Source organism: Pundamilia nyererei, unplaced genomic scaffold (genome assembly GCF_000239375.1).
Source record: "Pundamilia nyererei isolate P.nyererei 1_Seehausen unplaced genomic scaffold, PunNye1.0 scaffold00244, whole genome shotgun sequence".
Taxonomy (NCBI): domain Eukaryota; kingdom Metazoa; phylum Chordata; class Actinopteri; order Cichliformes; family Cichlidae; genus Pundamilia; species Pundamilia nyererei.
Genome location: NW_005187645.1, coordinates 650,613 through 668,254, shown reverse-complemented (window position 1 = coordinate 668,254; position 17,642 = coordinate 650,613). Strand labels below are relative to the sequence as shown.

The 17,642-nt window shown below is 38.9% G+C and overlaps 1 protein-coding gene across 3 annotated transcripts in view; it reads left to right on the top strand.

The window, feature by feature from the left end:
- Window positions 1–15,514, top strand: part of LOC102210874 (kalirin-like) — a 57,617-nt gene extending 42,103 nt beyond the window's left edge. For 2 of the 3 annotated variants that reach the window (XM_013914992.1, XM_013914993.1), the window contains exons 42-57: window positions 3,049–3,105; window positions 3,201–3,307; window positions 4,382–4,513; window positions 4,601–4,714; window positions 5,942–6,012; window positions 6,096–6,162; window positions 6,272–6,375; window positions 6,457–6,526; window positions 7,723–7,809; window positions 8,177–8,269; window positions 9,521–9,571; window positions 10,100–10,177; window positions 10,712–10,897; window positions 10,979–11,150; window positions 11,734–11,879; window positions 11,968–15,514. In XM_013914992.1, coding sequence (XP_013770446.1) covers window positions 3,049–3,105; window positions 3,201–3,307; window positions 4,382–4,513; window positions 4,601–4,714; window positions 5,942–6,012; window positions 6,096–6,162; window positions 6,272–6,375; window positions 6,457–6,526; window positions 7,723–7,809; window positions 8,177–8,269; window positions 9,521–9,571; window positions 10,100–10,177; window positions 10,712–10,897; window positions 10,979–11,150; window positions 11,734–11,879; window positions 11,968–12,153 — 1,721 coding nt within the window. In that variant the 3' untranslated portion in view covers window positions 12,154–15,514. The remainder of the gene's footprint in view (window positions 1–3,048; window positions 3,106–3,200; window positions 3,308–4,381; window positions 4,514–4,600; window positions 4,715–5,941; window positions 6,013–6,095; window positions 6,163–6,271; window positions 6,376–6,456; window positions 6,527–7,722; window positions 7,810–8,176; window positions 8,270–9,520; window positions 9,572–10,099; window positions 10,178–10,711; window positions 10,898–10,978; window positions 11,151–11,733; window positions 11,880–11,967) is intronic. The other variant, XM_013914991.1, reaches the window with a different exon arrangement.
- Window positions 15,515–17,642: the final 2,128 nt, after the last annotated feature.

The window sequence follows — 17,642 nt, the reverse complement described above, 5'->3', positions numbered from 1 at the left end:
GTGTGTGTGTGTGTGTGTGTGTGTGTGTGTGTGTGTGTGTGTGTGTGTGTGCCTTTACAGCAAACAGCGCTGCAAGAATGTAAACGATGTGTGAATATGCATGTGTGTGTGTGTGTGTGTCGTGAACAGGACACGCAGGTTTTCCTTTTTTGTATGAAAGACCTCACACACACACACAAAGTAACACAGTGCAGACAGTAGGTGTGTGTGTGTGTGTGTGTGTGTGTGTGTGTGTGTGTGTGTGTGTGTCCTTCAGTGATTATTTTACAATAATCAGACTGACTAACTGGTGGATTTGTTTGAGTTTTAAGCAGCCATATTCATATCCACAATAATCAGCAGAGGTCTGTCCATAATAAGAATCTCTTGCTGTTGTTTTCAGTTGGCAAACAACAAAAATGTCAGACAGTCACAGTTTGTAAAGCATGATTTTACACTGAGACTAAATTCACATGAATGTTAGGAAATCAGCAGAGTTTCATCAACATAAAACCAAATTTGAGAGAAAAAGCAAATGAATGCCTGTTTCCATCCACACCTGCCAGGTTAATATAATTTTGACTGAGCAAAGTTTCCTAATGTATGGTCAAAACTGTTGATCAGGATGTGCCAGAACAAGATGTTTTTGTTCCTATATCTTTGATGTCGCCCTTCCACACTTTCTTCTGATTGGTGGACTTCTGGAAGCTTGCCGAGGGGCAACATTCAACCATTTGTCAGATTAAAGTCTTTTATTTTGTGTGCATGGAGACGATTGTCACCTTTCAATAAGAGACCTAGTTTAATGTCAAAAGCGTGGATTTTGTCCAGAAAGAGCGGGTAAGCATCACCACGGCAACAAAGAAATAAAGCTTTAAAGATCTGGAAGTTGTATTTTAGCCCAAACAAGCGGGGTTTTTTTGTAAATCCAACACAGGAGTTTGTAATGCCTAAACCTGACTGAAAGTCATATTTTTAAGTAATAACACCTTTAAAGAAAATAATTCTGGGTAAAACACAACTGAAATACACAAAATCAGTCAAATATTTATTTATTCAAATGCTCACTCTTTAAGGAAAATGTGCTCAGTGTAACCTGAATGTATTTCATTTGACCAGATTCCATTAAAAAGTAACATTTTACATTTTGTTACATGTAACAAAATAACATCCTTGCAAAAATACAAATTATTTGTAAAAATCTGTTGTGTGTATGATTCGAACTCGGGTCTCTGAAAATCTGAAATGATTTGCCCCGACACCACCAACCTCCTGACGTGGGCTGCTGTTATTATCTGATACACGTGCATGAATCAGAACATGGAAACACTGACGGGAAGTCTTGAAAAATGTCATGAGAAGGTTGTCTGTTCTCAGTGACGGCCATAAAAAAGAAATAATTAACTATTGACTTTAGTTTGGGGTACAGTAAATGTAGTGAACATTGTCCCATTACGTAAGAATTAAATAAACTTTAGTCTTAGACACAATGCAAGATAACTACATGAAGCTGCTTCTTAGTTATGAAAGGAAAATTCCACCAGGGTCGTTTTGAATATTTAATTATTCTCATTCAAACATAAACTAAAGGAAAAACTTCAAACAACACCCTCAAAGAAGTCTTTGTGCCCAAACTCTTCTTTCTACAGTAAAATATTGATTCCAGTAGATCTCATGTGTCAGAACTACTTGCACTAAATACTGTTATTTAGTGGTTCACCGAAGCGGAGGCAGCAGGAGTTCAATTGTTCTGAGGTAAAATGCTGCCGTCAGTGGGCTCTGCTGGCTGCAAAGTGTTGTAACAACTTGTCTGAGGTCAAATAAGGCAGCGTATATCTAAATATACCACACACCTACTCTACGGCTGATTTTAAGTCATTAAAATAAATATCAGTTCTAATCTATCATAATCAGTGTGTCTGCATGTATTAATTGTTATTAATGGAGTTATCTTTAATCACTTTTATTCATTATTTCATGTGTGCTGAACATACTGGATTCTTTTAATCTCCGTTTGTATATTTATTTATTGTTTATTTTGCAGGTTTTTGTACTTTCACAAGTTAAGCATTAACTTTTAAGTCATAGATGCTCACATATATTTACATGTAATATTATTTTATTGATCTGTTTTCAAAATCATATTGTAATGCACTTGATTTTTTTTACAGCCTGTAGTTGTAATTTTTGAGACTTTTTTGTTTGTGTTTGTAGTTTTATGCTAATAGTTTATTCATTCATTCGTCAGGTTCTTTGTGAGTCCTGTCTCTGTGCCTTTTTGTTATTTTGCTCACTTTTCTGTGTGGTTTAGGGTTTTACTTGTGAATCACTTTAAACTTCAGGTTTAAACAAAAGATTCTATTAAAATTAAATTAAGCTAGGGTAACTAGCTATCAGTAAGTCCCTCATACCTCCTTACTTCAAAGAAACCAACTATCTTTCATGACTGGTGTGCATGCTTTTTTGCTGAGTTAAGGTTGTTAAATTTTCCTTGTTGAGGGCTTAAAAAGCATGGAATTAGATTTCCAGAAGTGTTCATATAACTTAATACAACAATTTTTAGTCTTCTGCTAAAGAAGAAGAAGAAACTGTGTTATTTGTGTCTTTCGGGCTTCACAGTAGTTTCTGTTTTTCTCATTTAACCTCACACCTTCTGGTATTTCCAGTCCAGTTTTTTCTTGTTAACAGTCTGATAATTAGGGCTGGGCCATAGCACACCGTTCACGGTAATACTGGTATAATGTTGGGCTACGATAAGAAAATGAAATATTGCGATAGAATATGGGTAAAACGCCTTTTGGTTAAACTGTCAGCAAGGAATTTGCATTTGCACTGATTGTTTTTTATATATAACTTTAATGCACATAAAAAACAGCTGCTTGGTTTAGTGAAAATACATTGAATTTTTTTTTCCACTAATAAAGTTGTGGAGTTGCAAAGTATTTTGTCTAGTGTCAATTATATCGTCAGTTATATCATTATCACAAATTTTCAAATGTATATCGTGATAAATATTTTTGGTCATATCGCCCTGCTCGACTGATAATCTGTTTTTCTTTGTGTCTGCAGAGTCGAGTTTGTACAGCTCTGAAAGTTCAGGCCTCCAGACTCAGACTACTAGCCAAAGTGAGACCACAGTAATAACTCTGAGCACCCATTGCACTCAGAAAAGACAGCACTAAAACTCACCTCTGACCCCTCCCTGCCTTTTCTTCTCTCAGGTGCCACCTCTCCCACAGTGTTTGGAGTGGGAGGGGCTCCAGCAGGAGGCGCTGTGGGCTCACCGGGGGCAAAGCGGAGCGGCTCTGGAACCGGGAACACTCTAAAGGTAACAGCTCGCTGTGAACTGAAATGGGAGAATTTGGGTCAAATGTGTTAACATAAAGCGGCTTGAGGAGGGCTTTAGTTATCTTAATTGTGGGTTCTCTGGTATTCTCAAAGGGAAATGCAGATATGCACTTTGTGTGTTTGTTGTGATTTGTTATTGCTGTGGTTTATGGTCAAAAATACTAAAGAGGAGTTATTGTGTTTGTTTTTATTCTAGGACTCCACTCCAGTGGCTTTGCATTATTCACAGCTAAAAATAATCCTTCTTTGTCTTAGAAAAGCAGTTCATTTGTGTTTCAGACAGTCTGCTTTAGCTTCTGTCTCCCATCAGTCCACAAACTTTTTTACTTCTACTTGGGCATCTTTCTGAAAACTTGCTGAGGGGGCAGCATCCAGAGCTGCCAAGGTGTCATTTTGGAAACACAGCATTCAGAGCAGTCATAAGAATTGAGCTCTGGGTTCATAATATTTACTTTTGCATATGTTCACATCATTACATGAAATCTGAAACTTTGGTTAAAATGAGCATTTGATACTGTAACTTTAAATAGCTCCCCCTTAAATGTAATGGATTATTAAAGTTGGAAGCATTAGCTCACAGGAAATGTTTCCTCAGTTTTTATCATTGTGTCTAAATTGTATGAGTGTTGATGTGTAATCATAGCTGAATCTTGTTTTGTGCATAAATGAGTGTTAAAAATATATAAAAGAAAAGTAAAATTGTTGGTGAAGAGCCTAAATTTATTTTAAGGTTGTGTTTTAAATAGTTAAGAGAAGCTCTTTTAAAAAACAGATAGTGGAAAACCTTCTGTAGATCAAGAAAATCTCCACAAATTGCTCTTCATATGTTAAACTTGGACTGGATTCATGCAGTTCTCAGCACATCCTATCAGCACACTATGAACTAAAATGTAGTTTAAAACCAGATGACCACATTTGTAACGTGCTGGGTGACATTGATGAAGCTCGTATCACAGGTAACTCTGGACTCCTGAGTTTTTAGTCCTATTTGTACCAGCTGTATGAACCTTAGCCTTGGCATCAATAACGGTAACTACATTAACTGTTGCTGCAGCGCTGGTTGACTAGTCCGGTGCGGAGGCTGAGTCAGGGAAAAGCCGATGGACAGAAGAAACCGCCAATCAGGACGAGGAGGCGGGACAACAGGACAGAGATGACCACACCCCTCACAGGAAATGCGCAAATGGTGTGTAGACACCCATCCAAATGATGGGTTAAAGACACAAAATAGTAATAATGATAACATAAACTAATTGCTTCTTAAATTATGTAGAAGGCGAGGAAGGAGGAGGCAGGGCATAGTGGTGGGGAGGAGGAGCCAGAGGAAGAAAGCCACACCCCTCTACCACCCCCAATGCAGATCATCAAAGACCCTAACAATCCTGAGGTAAGAGTGGCTCTGTTTAAAGCTAGAAATGTTTAATGGCTGAAGATGAATGTGCCATAAATTTCTTAATATTGTATTTGCTGCTTTAGTCACGAGGTAAAAAAAACTCTTCAGAAAACTTTTTGAATAACTACAAAAATAAACTAAATGTTTTTATACAGAAGAGTGGTTTATTTGAAGAGTTTTCAGTCCTAATTCAGAGTTGCATGCAGCACAGATAGAGCACTAGTGCAAGATACCAGTGATCCTCATATGTCTCCTGCCAGTGGACCTCATAGTTACATAAATACCCTGCACTGGTTTGAGTCATATCTATCTGGTACATTTCAGTTTCTTCGTGTTACTAAAGAGAGTTACTCATGGAGTTCTGTAGGTTCTTGTGTTGGGATCAGTACTTTTCATTGTATACATACAGGTAATATTATTAGGAAACAGCATACATTTTCGTTGTTGGAGTTGATACCCAGCTGTAGGTACCTATGAAACTAGTTGACACAAATCAATTAATTAAACTACAGGCATGTCTTCAAGGCCTGAAAGCCTCCATGGCATATAATTCCTTTATCTAAATTTGGAAAAATGGAGGTTACTGAACTTGGTCTTAAAAACCTTGGAAGCATGGTGTCTAAGCAGATACTGACTCTGGATGGCATTACCATGGCTTCCTGTTAGGAATCTTGACCCGATATGTCCGTAAAGGCACACTGTAAGAGATGTCGGACTGTTTTTTTCTTGCTGTATTTCTACATTTCTAAACATCCTGTCTCAGAGTGATGCTGAACAACGGGTTCAATATGTGTTACCTCTATGATGGACTATTGCAATTATTATCAGGCTGTCCTAAAAGATCCCTGAAAAGTCTTCATTTTATCCACAATGTTGCAGCAAGAAAACTGTGAGACCATATCTCTCCTGTAATGGCTTCTCTTCATTGGCTCTCTGTTGTATCCACAATTATATTTAAAAATCTTTCTTGTCACATATAAGGTCTTGACTGATCAGGCCCCATCTTATCTGAAAGATCTCATAGTAACGTATCGCCTCAATAGAACACTATCAGATTACTGGCTTGCTTGTGATTCCTAGTGTATTTAAAAGTACAAGGCGGTGCCTTCAGCTTTCAAACTGTGTACAGTATTCACGCTGTTTTCTTGTCATCAATAAAAGATTACAGTTTTCTGAGGTTACACAGAACTCTTTTAATTTCAGCCTTTTCTATTTCTTCAGGCTCTAGACTCAGATCAGGGATCAAATGAATCAGACACGGAGCAGAGAAACAAAGCACTAAGAGGACGCATGTAAGACAAACCCAAATTTATTACAAAGTCCAAGTTTTGAATGCATTTTTAAGGAGACTTGAATTTTGTGGTTCTGTGTGCAGGTTTGTCGTTAATGAGATGGTCCAATCAGAGAAGGACTATGTAAAAGATCTGGGAGTGATAGTTGAGGTGAGACACAAACATCACACTGAAAGAAAGGACCTACTGACGCTCCACCCAAAAGACTCTACAAATGTCAATCTAAACGTACGACATGTTCTCTGCTGACGTTTCTCAGGGCTTCATGTCCCGGCTGGAGGTCAGAGGGATTCCAGAGGAGATGAGAGGAAAAGACAAGATTGTCTTCGGCAATATCCAGCAGATCTACGACTGGCACCGCGAGTCCGTGCCACAAATGCACACGTGAACAAACACACTTCATTATATACACAAAGATGCTCACTGGGTGTTTTTCTGTTTCAGCTTCTTCATGGTGGAGTTAGAGCGTTGTATTCAGAATCACGACCTGCTCGCAGACCTCTTCATCAGACATGTGAGTTCTACAAACAAAATGACTTGTTCAAAACAGAATATATAGCATGGCTCTGACCTGAGACCTCAGGGACTCAACTCAGAACTCATTTGTCTTGACTTTGGGCTTCATTTAGAACTAGATTCAGGGCTCAATTTATTTATTTTTGTCTCAAGATATAGGAAGCAGGATTCAAATAGGACTTGGCTCATTACTTTTTATGGCTTAGCTTAGAACTTTGTTCAAAGTTTCACTCAATTGTCAACTTAAGACTCAGCTTGTCCCTGCATTAGGACTTGACTTGTTTGTCCTGGCTTAGACCCACAATTGATTATTTGAATATTCACATGATCTAAGATGTGAACAAAGATATGGATCATTACCATGATCTGGGGTTACCACTGAAACCACTGTGAGACCTTGCCTCAAACCATCAGTGACCTACTGAAGTGAGCGGGGGGTTGACGTGCCTGGGAACATGTCTTCCTAGTCCAAAGTGGTTTCCTGGAAAGAGTGACCAATGTTTTATAAATGCAGGTGAGTCTTTTCCTGTTGAGATGACTCCTCCATGTTGTACCATACATTTATAGAGTGGCTGTTTGGTTTCTTCTATAAAAGGGTCCAGGCCCTCCTCGCTGCACTGCACTGCATACCATGATGTTCATCTTGCTTTTAGGAGTTTTGTCCTTGCAATGAGCCAGTTTTTGTCTGCTAGATTTACTACGTCTGAAGTGCACTGGGATGCCATGCTTGGAGAAAATTTCCAATAAACATGATACAGGAACAGAAAAAGTTGTTGTCATTCTGTTTCTCCCTAGTTGGTGTCTGGCATTCTTTCCTCTGCATTTTCACTGATTTGATGAAGGCCCAGTTAGGATAACCACATGTTCTAAGAGCTTTGTTTACGTCTGTGTGTTCCTGTTCCCTTCTGCCTTAGAGGGAACCTCCTCGCTGGTCCCAAACAAGTTTGTGTTCCAGTACCTGGTGAGAGTCAAGGTCTAGCATGAGCTGAATAACTCAGAAGCTACAACAACATGGGGCTCAATTCTAAATTCATGACTTGCTCCTGAGGTTGAACTTGGCTCGAGTTGTTGTCTGCACATAGGATTTGAGTTATCACAGAACTCAGGACTTCTTGTTATTTGCTTGGGACTTGACTCAGGATGTGTTGAAGACCTAATACAACTATTTCTTTTTTACTTTCTTGTTTTTTACAGGAGCGTCGTCTACACATGTATGTGGTTTACTGTCAGAATAAGCCGAGGTCAGAGTTCATCGTCATTGAGTACGAGACCTATTTCGAGGTAATGCGTCGCTTTTCTGTTTTTTTTCTCATTTCTATACTTGGCTATTCTTTTCTGTTGTTTTTTTTTAATGATTATCTTATAGAATAGAATAGAATAACTTTATTATCCACATCAATGGAAAGTTGTTTTCAGTTCAACAAGCCATAAACAAATAATCAAATCAACCCGTAATAGTTTCTTTTATTTTTCCTTTCCTGATTTTTTTAAACATTACTATCTTAAAAGTTAAAAAAGGGGGAAAAAATCGAAAGAGCAGGCTTTCCTAAAATGCACGTTCTTGAATGGACCTTACAATAGTAAAAATCAGCCAAAAACTGAAACTGAACCAGACCTTCTATCTCTGTCTCTGCCTGTCTGTCTGTAGGAAATCCAGCATGAGATCAGCTGCAGGATGTCCATCAGTGATTATCTGATCAAACCAATCCAGAGAATCACCAAATACCAGCTGCTGCTCAAGGTCTGTGAAGAACCTGTCAACATGATTTGTGTTTACACTAACTGCTTAAATGAAACATTGATTTTAAAATATATTTAATGCATTTTTGGTGGAACCTGAATGTTACAATGGAATTGCTGGTATCTGTGGAGTAAGTTTGGGTATTTTATATCCTGCTTAAAAATGCATCTGCCCAGAGACCATAGAAGACAATTACCCAGTAGCTAAATGTGGTACAAAGGTTCTTTTATTATTAGGGTTATTAGGGTTTGTGTATTTTCCCTGACAAATATGGCATAAAACTAAAAACCAAGCTAAATTTGGAATTTGACCGGAGGTGCTGATCTTGATTATAGACTGGTTGGCTCTCAGGGCAAAATATATCGGATGAAGAAATTAAATTTCACTAGTGTGAATTTTTTCTTCTACCAGTGCAAGAATTACATGAAAAAGTATGAAGAGAGTTTACAGATGAGAAGCAAAAAAGAGCCGTCAGGTGCTCAAAATAAACCTTAGACTCAAACGTTAGAAAAGGCTTTTCCTCGCAACATGTCATGTAATACAACTTATACAACTTAAAATACAACTAAAAATAAATATAGTTTCATGCATCGGTCAAAACACTCCACTCCAGGTACAGGACGCCCAGCTGAAAACGCGTCGAGTGCCAGAGATTCACAGAATTTACAGAAAATGCACTATTTTGTGAATTATATCGTTATCGGGATGAGAAATGTCTTCTATCGGGATACGAGATTTTGATCATATCGCACAGACCTATTGGCTCTTGCTCCAGGCTTGGATTAGAACTTCGGTCAGGTGGAGTTTTTAACTTTTATTGAGGGACTTGATTCAGGACACAACTCGGGATGCAACTTGGGATTTGTTGTTTTTGAGTTGGAGCCGACCTCAAGACTTGAATTGACTCATTCTAATGTTGTCTTTGAAATTAGCCACGATTTGACATGGTTTAGTATTAGACTCAGAAATTATTTCGGACTCAACTCAGGCAAGAAATGTGTGGGTTGTTTTATTAACTCCCTTAACAGTTTTATTACCTGTGCGCTCTGATTGGTTTACAATGACAGCCTTCCTTGTAATGGCATAAATTTTGTACTTTTGGGTAGAGCTTTTTGTGAGAAATCCGAGATAAACTCATCAGTTCATCATACCAGCGTGTATTTTAAGATATTTTCTGATGTTACACTTTAAGGACACACTATGACTTTGGCTGAAATTCAAACACTTATATTTTTTCTGTTTGTTCATCAGGATTTCCTCAAGTATACGTCGAAGGCAGGGCTGGACTGTGAGGAGATTGAGGTAAGTTTTTTCTTTGCTTTCCTTTTCTGTAAATCATTTCATAAACTTTCAGAAACATCAAACAACTGAACCACAGCTTTGTTCGTGTTTTTTGTTATTGATCAGTTTTAGTTTGATAATATAAAAACAGTTGTGTTGTGCCACAAACTGTTCTGATAATACACAAAGGCACAAAGGATCTGCATTCTGGGAAACAGTTTATTTACTGAATTTATTATATTTTCATTCAAATTCTTGTGACCTTTAAACTTTGTTAAATTTTTTGTAAAAAATAGATATTTATTTTTTAAGCTTTGCTAAGAGTTGTAAAAAAAACCCTCTAATAGACAACAAACAGAGTTTTGTTCTTCAGCAGACAGCTGTTTCTGTCTCATAACCAACGAGCAGGAGACAGCAAAGAGCTGCTGCTGCTTCTGGCATAGTGAAGATCGTTATAAATGATTTACACGAGATGGTGAATCATCGCCCTGAGGACTAACACAAACTTTTGTAATATTTAGTAACTGTGTGTGTGTGGTCTGTGTACAGAAAGCGGTGGAGCTGATGTCATTGGTTCCAAAACGCTGCAATGACATGATGAACCTGGGACGCCTGCAGGGATACGAGGTACACCTGTCTGTCCACCTGTCCGGCTGATTTGTTTTGTTAGCAATTTCATGTCACTAGGACAACATAGTAACATAATTGATTTCATGCTAATTAACACTGAAAGCTCTGAAAGAAATTTGATAATATTTCAAATTTTAAGTTTCCATTTTGGTCTACAAACACAAAATGGACAAAAAGCAGAACTGAGCCACGCAGAGATGAAGGACAATGAACAGAACCCAGAGGAACACCATATTACATTGATAACAGCACACACGGCATAATAATGTTGTTGTGGGTGCTGCTACCGAGCTCTACAACAACAGCTTCTCAAGTAGTTTGTGTGCAATTTACCTGTTTCAGGCACATATTCATTCAAAAAAATTAGAAATGTGTGTAGAAAGCACAATACAAACAATTAACAATGACATATATGAGGCATGTACACAATTTACTTTTGCTGATTTCCTGGAAATGTAAAGTTTGCTGCAGGGTATCTGGACTCTTATCCATCGGTCTTTCTTTCTTCACTCACCTCCTCGTTCTTTCCAGGGAAAGCTAACGTCTCAGGGGAAGCTGCTGCAGCAGGAGACTTTCTGTGTTTGGGAGCAGGACGGAGGCGTTCTGTCTCGCAGCAAAGAGCGCAGAGTTTTTCTGTTCGAGCAGATCATCATCTTTAGCGAACTGCTGCGCAAAGGCTCCAACAACCCAGGATACCAGTTCAAGAACAGCATAAAGGTCAGACTGGTCAGCACTGTTTAGACTCGACACCGTCTTGAGGTCTGAATTAGGAGTAATTGTGTTATTGTTTGTGTTCAGGTGAGTTATCTGGCAATGCAGGACGGCGTGGACGGTGATCCCTGTAAGTTTGTGTTGTGGTCTCGTGGGTCGGCGGAGCGCTTCACGCTCCAAGCATCTTCTGCCAGCATAAAGATGACCTGGGTAGAGACCATTGCTTCCCTGCTGGATGCCCAGAACAACTTCCTGTCAGGTAAAAACCTTGTCAAAAACATTCCTGAAATATCTGAAATATCCATTATGTTACCTGTCCTAAAATATCCTTAATTCTCCTTGGAAAATTCCCTTTCATTGTCATTGGATCACTACTGATTTTGAAATCTCTTATTCAACTGAAATGCTACTGAATCTCAATGGAACATCTTTTATTATCTTTCTCATATTCCTCAAATACTTTTTGTTTTACCCTAAATATCTTTAAACCATATTTAAATAGCCTTAATTTCCCCAAACCACCCTTAAACATCTCTGTTATGTTAGTAACGTTGGGCTTGTGTTAACGTAAACCCCCCTTAAGTCACCCTTGAAATCTTAGTATACCTTTCGAAGTCTCAAATCCTCTGCAAGCTGTTCAATCTTTGTTTAATGCCAAATGAATCCAATTTCCAAATTTCCCAAAAATGTCTTCCTTACAACCTCCTTGAAAACTCCTTGAATCAATCAAAAGTATCATTTTTGTGAACAACCCTCCAACATTCCTAGATCTCTATGAATCACCTTAAATCTCACTGAAACAGCTCATGCATATCCATGCTGCATCTAATCTGTGCCCACAGCTCTCCAGTCTCCTATTGAGTATCAGAGGAAGGAGGGCGTGATCTCTGTGACACGGCCACTGTCATCAGGAAGGCCGCCATCTGCACCGCCAACTCCCAACGGTCACGCAACTCAGCCCCCTCCTGACAGTGAACAGGAAGATCAGGTTTGAATCCCTCCTTTCACTTTCCTTGTGTACCATAAGTTCTTGAAAAACTTTCTTACATCAGACCATATGACCTTTGACCCTTCAGGAACTGGTTCTGGTGCTGCAGGACTTCGTGGCGGTGCGGGAGGATGAGATCTCTGTGTTTCGGGGGGAGAAGGTTCAGATTCTGGCATCCAACCAGCAGGGTCAGAGTCTGGTCTATCGGCCGGCCAACAGCGATTCGCCAGCCGCCGAGGGCTGGGTGCCACGCAGCGTGCTCAACACACACTGACATTTACACATGAACAAACACACACTGGCAGCAGGGTCAGAATCTGGTTTACTATTAGTACATACACAAACACAATGACAGCACTCCAAATACTAAATGCAAAATGGGTCAAAAGCATGTTGGGAAATATTTGTGCAGCAAAAAGGTAAACATGACGATGGCAATGTCTGCGTGTCTGACACTTTGGACAAAAATATGTCTCCTCCACTTTCTCATTTTCTCACCTGATGAGATTTTTCAGAAACAATCATTAGGAATTATGTGAAAGTTTTAAGCATTGCAGAATATCCTTAATATTACATCTGGGTCCAAGGGGCAACCCTCCATAGCAACTTCATGGATCCTCAAAGTGTGTAACAGTGGAGCTGGAGCATACTTGCCTGACATCAACAAATTAAAGTGTAATTAGTGTTCTAGTTGGTTGTTTGGTTTTAACTCAAAATTTCTAACAATCTTTGTAAAAAGTTGATTGCAGCTTATTTGAAGTCCAGAATGGTGTGATTATGCCTAAAGATTGTTCTCAGTCAATAGCAGTAGACTAAGCAGAATAAACTAGATCTTAATGTCCTCAGGCATCACCTCCAGAGAGGTAGCAAGGTTGAACTTGCTAAACACCTCACCTAGAAGGTGTTTAACAGGGATCCTAGTTGGATGTATGAACCACAAGTGGATCCTTTCATTGTGGAATAGATGCTCTACTTTGAGCCTGTCCCAAAAGACCAAGATCCTGATCCAGTCCAGACCCTTCGGGCTATTATAATTTCTTCTGCTTGAATCCTTGTATCCAATATTGGTCCTTGGTCTCTTTGGTCACTATTCACAGTTGGCTATGAATAGAAAAGGACAGATAGTGTTTGAGTTGTAGTTGATTGATATAGAATCTCAGGATCTTGTTAACATGTGGGGGATATAAGTGGGTCTTTGTGGTGAACTCAATCCAAATGGAAAGCAAAGATTTGCCTCGTGTTTCTCATGCAAATACAGTGAGTGGATTGCGGTGTTTGAAACTATAAGGAAAACTGTTTCCTTCCAAAGCATAACCGACTCCATCACTTTCTTCAGTAATAAAGTTGAACCATATCGATTCAGCAAAACAGCACAAATAGCAGTAGTAACATTTCCCTCCATTTTGACTGTCAATGGTGTCAAGAGACTCCAGAGTCAATGGACTAATCTCGGCTGGTCCAGTTCTTATTGGGGGCCTCCTGAGGTTTTCCTACGACAGACAACAAATCTCTCCAGAGAGTTTGGTGTCCATCCTCAGTTAGGCTTAAAAAAAACCCAAAAGTGAGGAGTTCAACAGGCATCCTGCTCAGATTTCAGGACCAGCTCAGAGTTTTCTTTCACAAAGTAATCTCTACCTTAACATTTTTTTCCATTGTTGTCTCTTTATGTAACAGTGCTGTGACCCATCAGAGGGTTAGGAACTGGAGAGGTAGACACTGCCATCATTTATGCTCTGAAGGTTTCCTGACATGTTTCAGACCCTGATTACTGTTCAGCATTTTAGACTTTAAACACACACACACATACACTCTCCCAGCAGCAGGTACTGTTAGTATCCTCCCTCATTCCTGGTGCTTTAACATTCAGCCAGAACACAGCTCTTCACCTCGTTCTATCAGACGCTGCCGTCAGGGTCCAAGCAACCAATAACCCACTCTTATGACTTCACAAACTGTTCTCCGTGGGTCAGTGGAAGGGAGGTCATATGACCATCATTACAGTCATCATCACCACCATCCAGACGGGGACTCCAGGAAGAAAAGACAGTCAAAAAAATAAATAAATGAAAGCCTCCTGGACGAGAAGAGGCAAAAAGACCTATCAGCCAATCAGAACTGAGTTCTCTACGCGTCGTTCTGTTAATAGTGTGTATAAAGAGACTGAGGACACACACACACACACACTTCATACACACACCAATGCTATGATGAAGATGCAGATGAAGATTACTATGAAGATAATTAAGAATAATAGAATCTGTTTTTCACCTTAATAGAGAGAAAAAAATGAGAGAAAATGTTTGTCATATTAATAACTGCGTGCGTGTGCATGAGAGCGAGGGAGAGCGTGTGTGTGCGTGTGTTAGTAACGCCGTCCTATGTGTGTGTGTGTTTTTCCACCGACAGCTAGGTGGTGTCCCGGTGTAGCGTTGCCATGACGAATCGTTGTGTTTGCGGTGACACCATTTTTTGTTTGTTTATTCGTTTGGTTGGTTTTTATAGCAAACCAGAGCTGCTGCCGCCCTCCTCCCGCCCCGCCCCTTCTCTGTCTTTCTCCAGTCAACAAGGCGGCCTCAGCTTTGGTTAGTTTGATATTCTGATTATGCATTTCTCGTTCCTGTATATAGACCAGACGTCCAACTGCTACTCTATGTACTGTGGACACTGAACCGGTCTGTCTCTCAGCAGCCCAACCAACTGTGACTGTCTGTTTCTACTAAAACCGAAGCTGTAACCTTCAGCACGCTCTCTACCTGTCTCTCTCTATCTGTCTCTCTTTCTCTCTACCTCTCTCTCTCTCTCTCTCTGTTTCTCTGGTGCCATTCTCAGACAACACCCCGGTCCTTAAGGAGCTGCGCAGCCTGTCAGGTGCACTAAAGAGCGGTTAGGGTGGAGGATAGTGTGCTATGAAGCAAACTATGAATGATTTAACTGGTGTTAAAGGAAAAGTTTGAGTTCTTTCAAGTCTATCTTAATATAACTTCTTTAAACTGATCTAAAAATGTACAACCTGTTGGCAACAGCTTTCTGGTTTCTGTTAGCAGAATTATAATAACACTAACAAAACTTTCAGTTCCTCTAATGTCCACTTGATGCTGCAAAAATGAGTCCCTATACTTAGTCTCCCATGTTAAAATGTCCAACTTCAGCCTGCTACAGAAAACAGTTTTGGTCTAGTTTCCTCCTTTGTAACAACTGTATGGGGCTGAATTTAGTTCATAACTCACATGTTTAAACTGCATTAAGGCTTAATGTTTGCGTTATTAGGGGTGGGGCCTTGTTGAGTGACAGGTGACTATAGTGTAGCTGTCTGCAAGGTTTCACCTTAGTTATTTTGAAGTCACTTAGCTGGACCTTTAGGGTGGGTTTGAAGTGATTTGTGTAATTTGGTAATAAAACAGAATCACATCATCAACATATGGTGATATACGCATATAGCTTAAGCTCAGTCTGTCCTTTCTGGATCATTTTTTAAGGATCAAGAAATCAAATACAGAATACAAATCTCAAAACTATTAACCATCTATGATTTAGCTGTTTAAACTGTATTTGCATTTGTAAACAATAAATGCCCAATGAAATAGGTAGCTTGTAGCATTTCCAGATTATTAAATTTGTTTGGGAACTTTTTTGGTTAAAAAAAAAAAAAAGCTACAATAGAAACCAAGAAGCACCTGATTCCTGTGCAGGTTTCAAAGGAAAATATGTTACTAAAGCTTCTCTTAATGTGCATATGGAATGTGATTGGGACTAGTATATTAAGACAGACTTGAAGGAAACCTAATGTTTTCTTAAAGGGCAACACACACCGATGGCACTTGACTATGACATTCATTAGACTTTTTGTCCCAGCTACTGCAAACCTGGCTTTCTACTAAATGTCAAACTATGTTTGGCAGCATAGCTTTGATTCAGTCTGTTTCAAATATTTTTCTAAGCTGAATGGTGGACATCAGATTGTCCATAACTTTCTGGTTCAAGATGGTACTTTGGGTTAAATATTACGCTGTTTGGCAACATTTACTTTACTGGGTAATTTTGTGTTAAATCTCTTAAATATTATATTAAAAATCTAACGTTTAGCTGCAAATTACACAACATTTTATCACATTTGTTAAACAGTTTGTAATTCGTGGCTGTAATTATGAAGGGAAGCGTTCCTGTCTGCTTGTTGTATACTGGCTGAAAAATAGTTAATAAACTGACATCTGTTCTCTAAAAAAAAAAACATCCTTGCTAGCGGTTATCCCTGCTGTATCTGAGCTTCCGTTCAGCAGTGTAAATTCTTTTCTTTAGTATTTTAGACTGATAAAACACTATAGTGCTGATTTCTCACAAGAGAAACAGTAAAACAAAACAGTATAGTGTGACCAATCTACTGTTTCTCATCTTTTTAAGGAAACAGATGTCAGTATACAAACTATTTCTCATACTCCCTAATACTGAATTTTCTTTTATTATTATTATTATTAAAATGTTGAATATGATGATTAGTTACTCTTTTTCCTTTATAATTGGGGATAAACTGGTTTCTTCAAAATACTTGTTAATTTGCAGCTAAACAGCAGCAGGCCTTTTCAGGAAACTGGAAACAAATTACACAAATGTCCAAGTTTGTAGTGAAAAAGCAGAAAAAGACAGTGTTAATGTCTTGTAATAGTCATTATAAATACCAACATCCACTTCTTCACATAAACATGCAAATACAAATTATGACTGTCTAAAATATAAGTTAATATCGAGTCCTTAAAGACCTTCAAGCTACTTAACATCAACATGACATTCGTCAGGTGAATGACCCTTAAAAACAGATGCCACTTTGGTCCTTTTACAGAGCTGGCAAAGGATTTTGTGTCAGTGTGATAACTGTCAATGCAAAAAAAAAAAAAAAAAAAATAATTATGTGGTTCAAAATGCTTAAAACATGAGCAAGGTCACAACTTTGGAACTCGGAGTGCACCAGAAGGGTTTCGATTTGATTGCCGAGCATTTCAAAAGGAACTCCAACAGGTGGAAAGCTGTGCATTATGAAGAGTTTGAAAGTTAAAAGTATTTCACAATGAAGGTGCTACAAAGTAAAGCTTAAAATAAAATGTGGACCATGATTAAAGGTTTAAGATGGATAACTGTGCACTATAGAGGTGTTATAAGTTTGGAAATAGCACACAGCTTAGAAATCAGTGCACTATGAATGGTTTGAGGTGAAAGGTAGTGTACTAAGGTTTAGGATGAAAAATAGTACACTACAAAGGCATAGGGTGCTGTTTGAGACCCAGCCTTGTTGCCGACTGGCAAACTCAACTAACCAATCAACCAGTGTTATTTGTACAGAACTAACAGCTGCTAACTGACTGCTAACAGCTCTCTGTGTTTGTAATAAACGTCATTTTTCATCCAAAACAGTCTGTATGTGGCTTCTTCATCTGGACTTCTTTTTCTTTTTTAAATACATGGATCAATTACTACATTTATACATTATAACCATTTATATTTTGCATATAAAAAATGGATGTAGCCCAGGGGTGTCCAAACTCCGGCCGCGGTCCATTTTTAATTGGCCCGCAAGCAAGGGCGTAGATTTGGCATGGACGGAAGGGACGTGTCCCCATCAATATCCAGCGATTATTGAATTGTCCCCACCAATAATTTGATCTCTGCGAGTAAAGAAAAACAACTGTCAACGTCTCATTCACCCAGCGGTGCAGAAAGAGTTAAATTACGTTCTCTACTGGAGTCCTACGTCATGTGACAAATCTGGCCAAT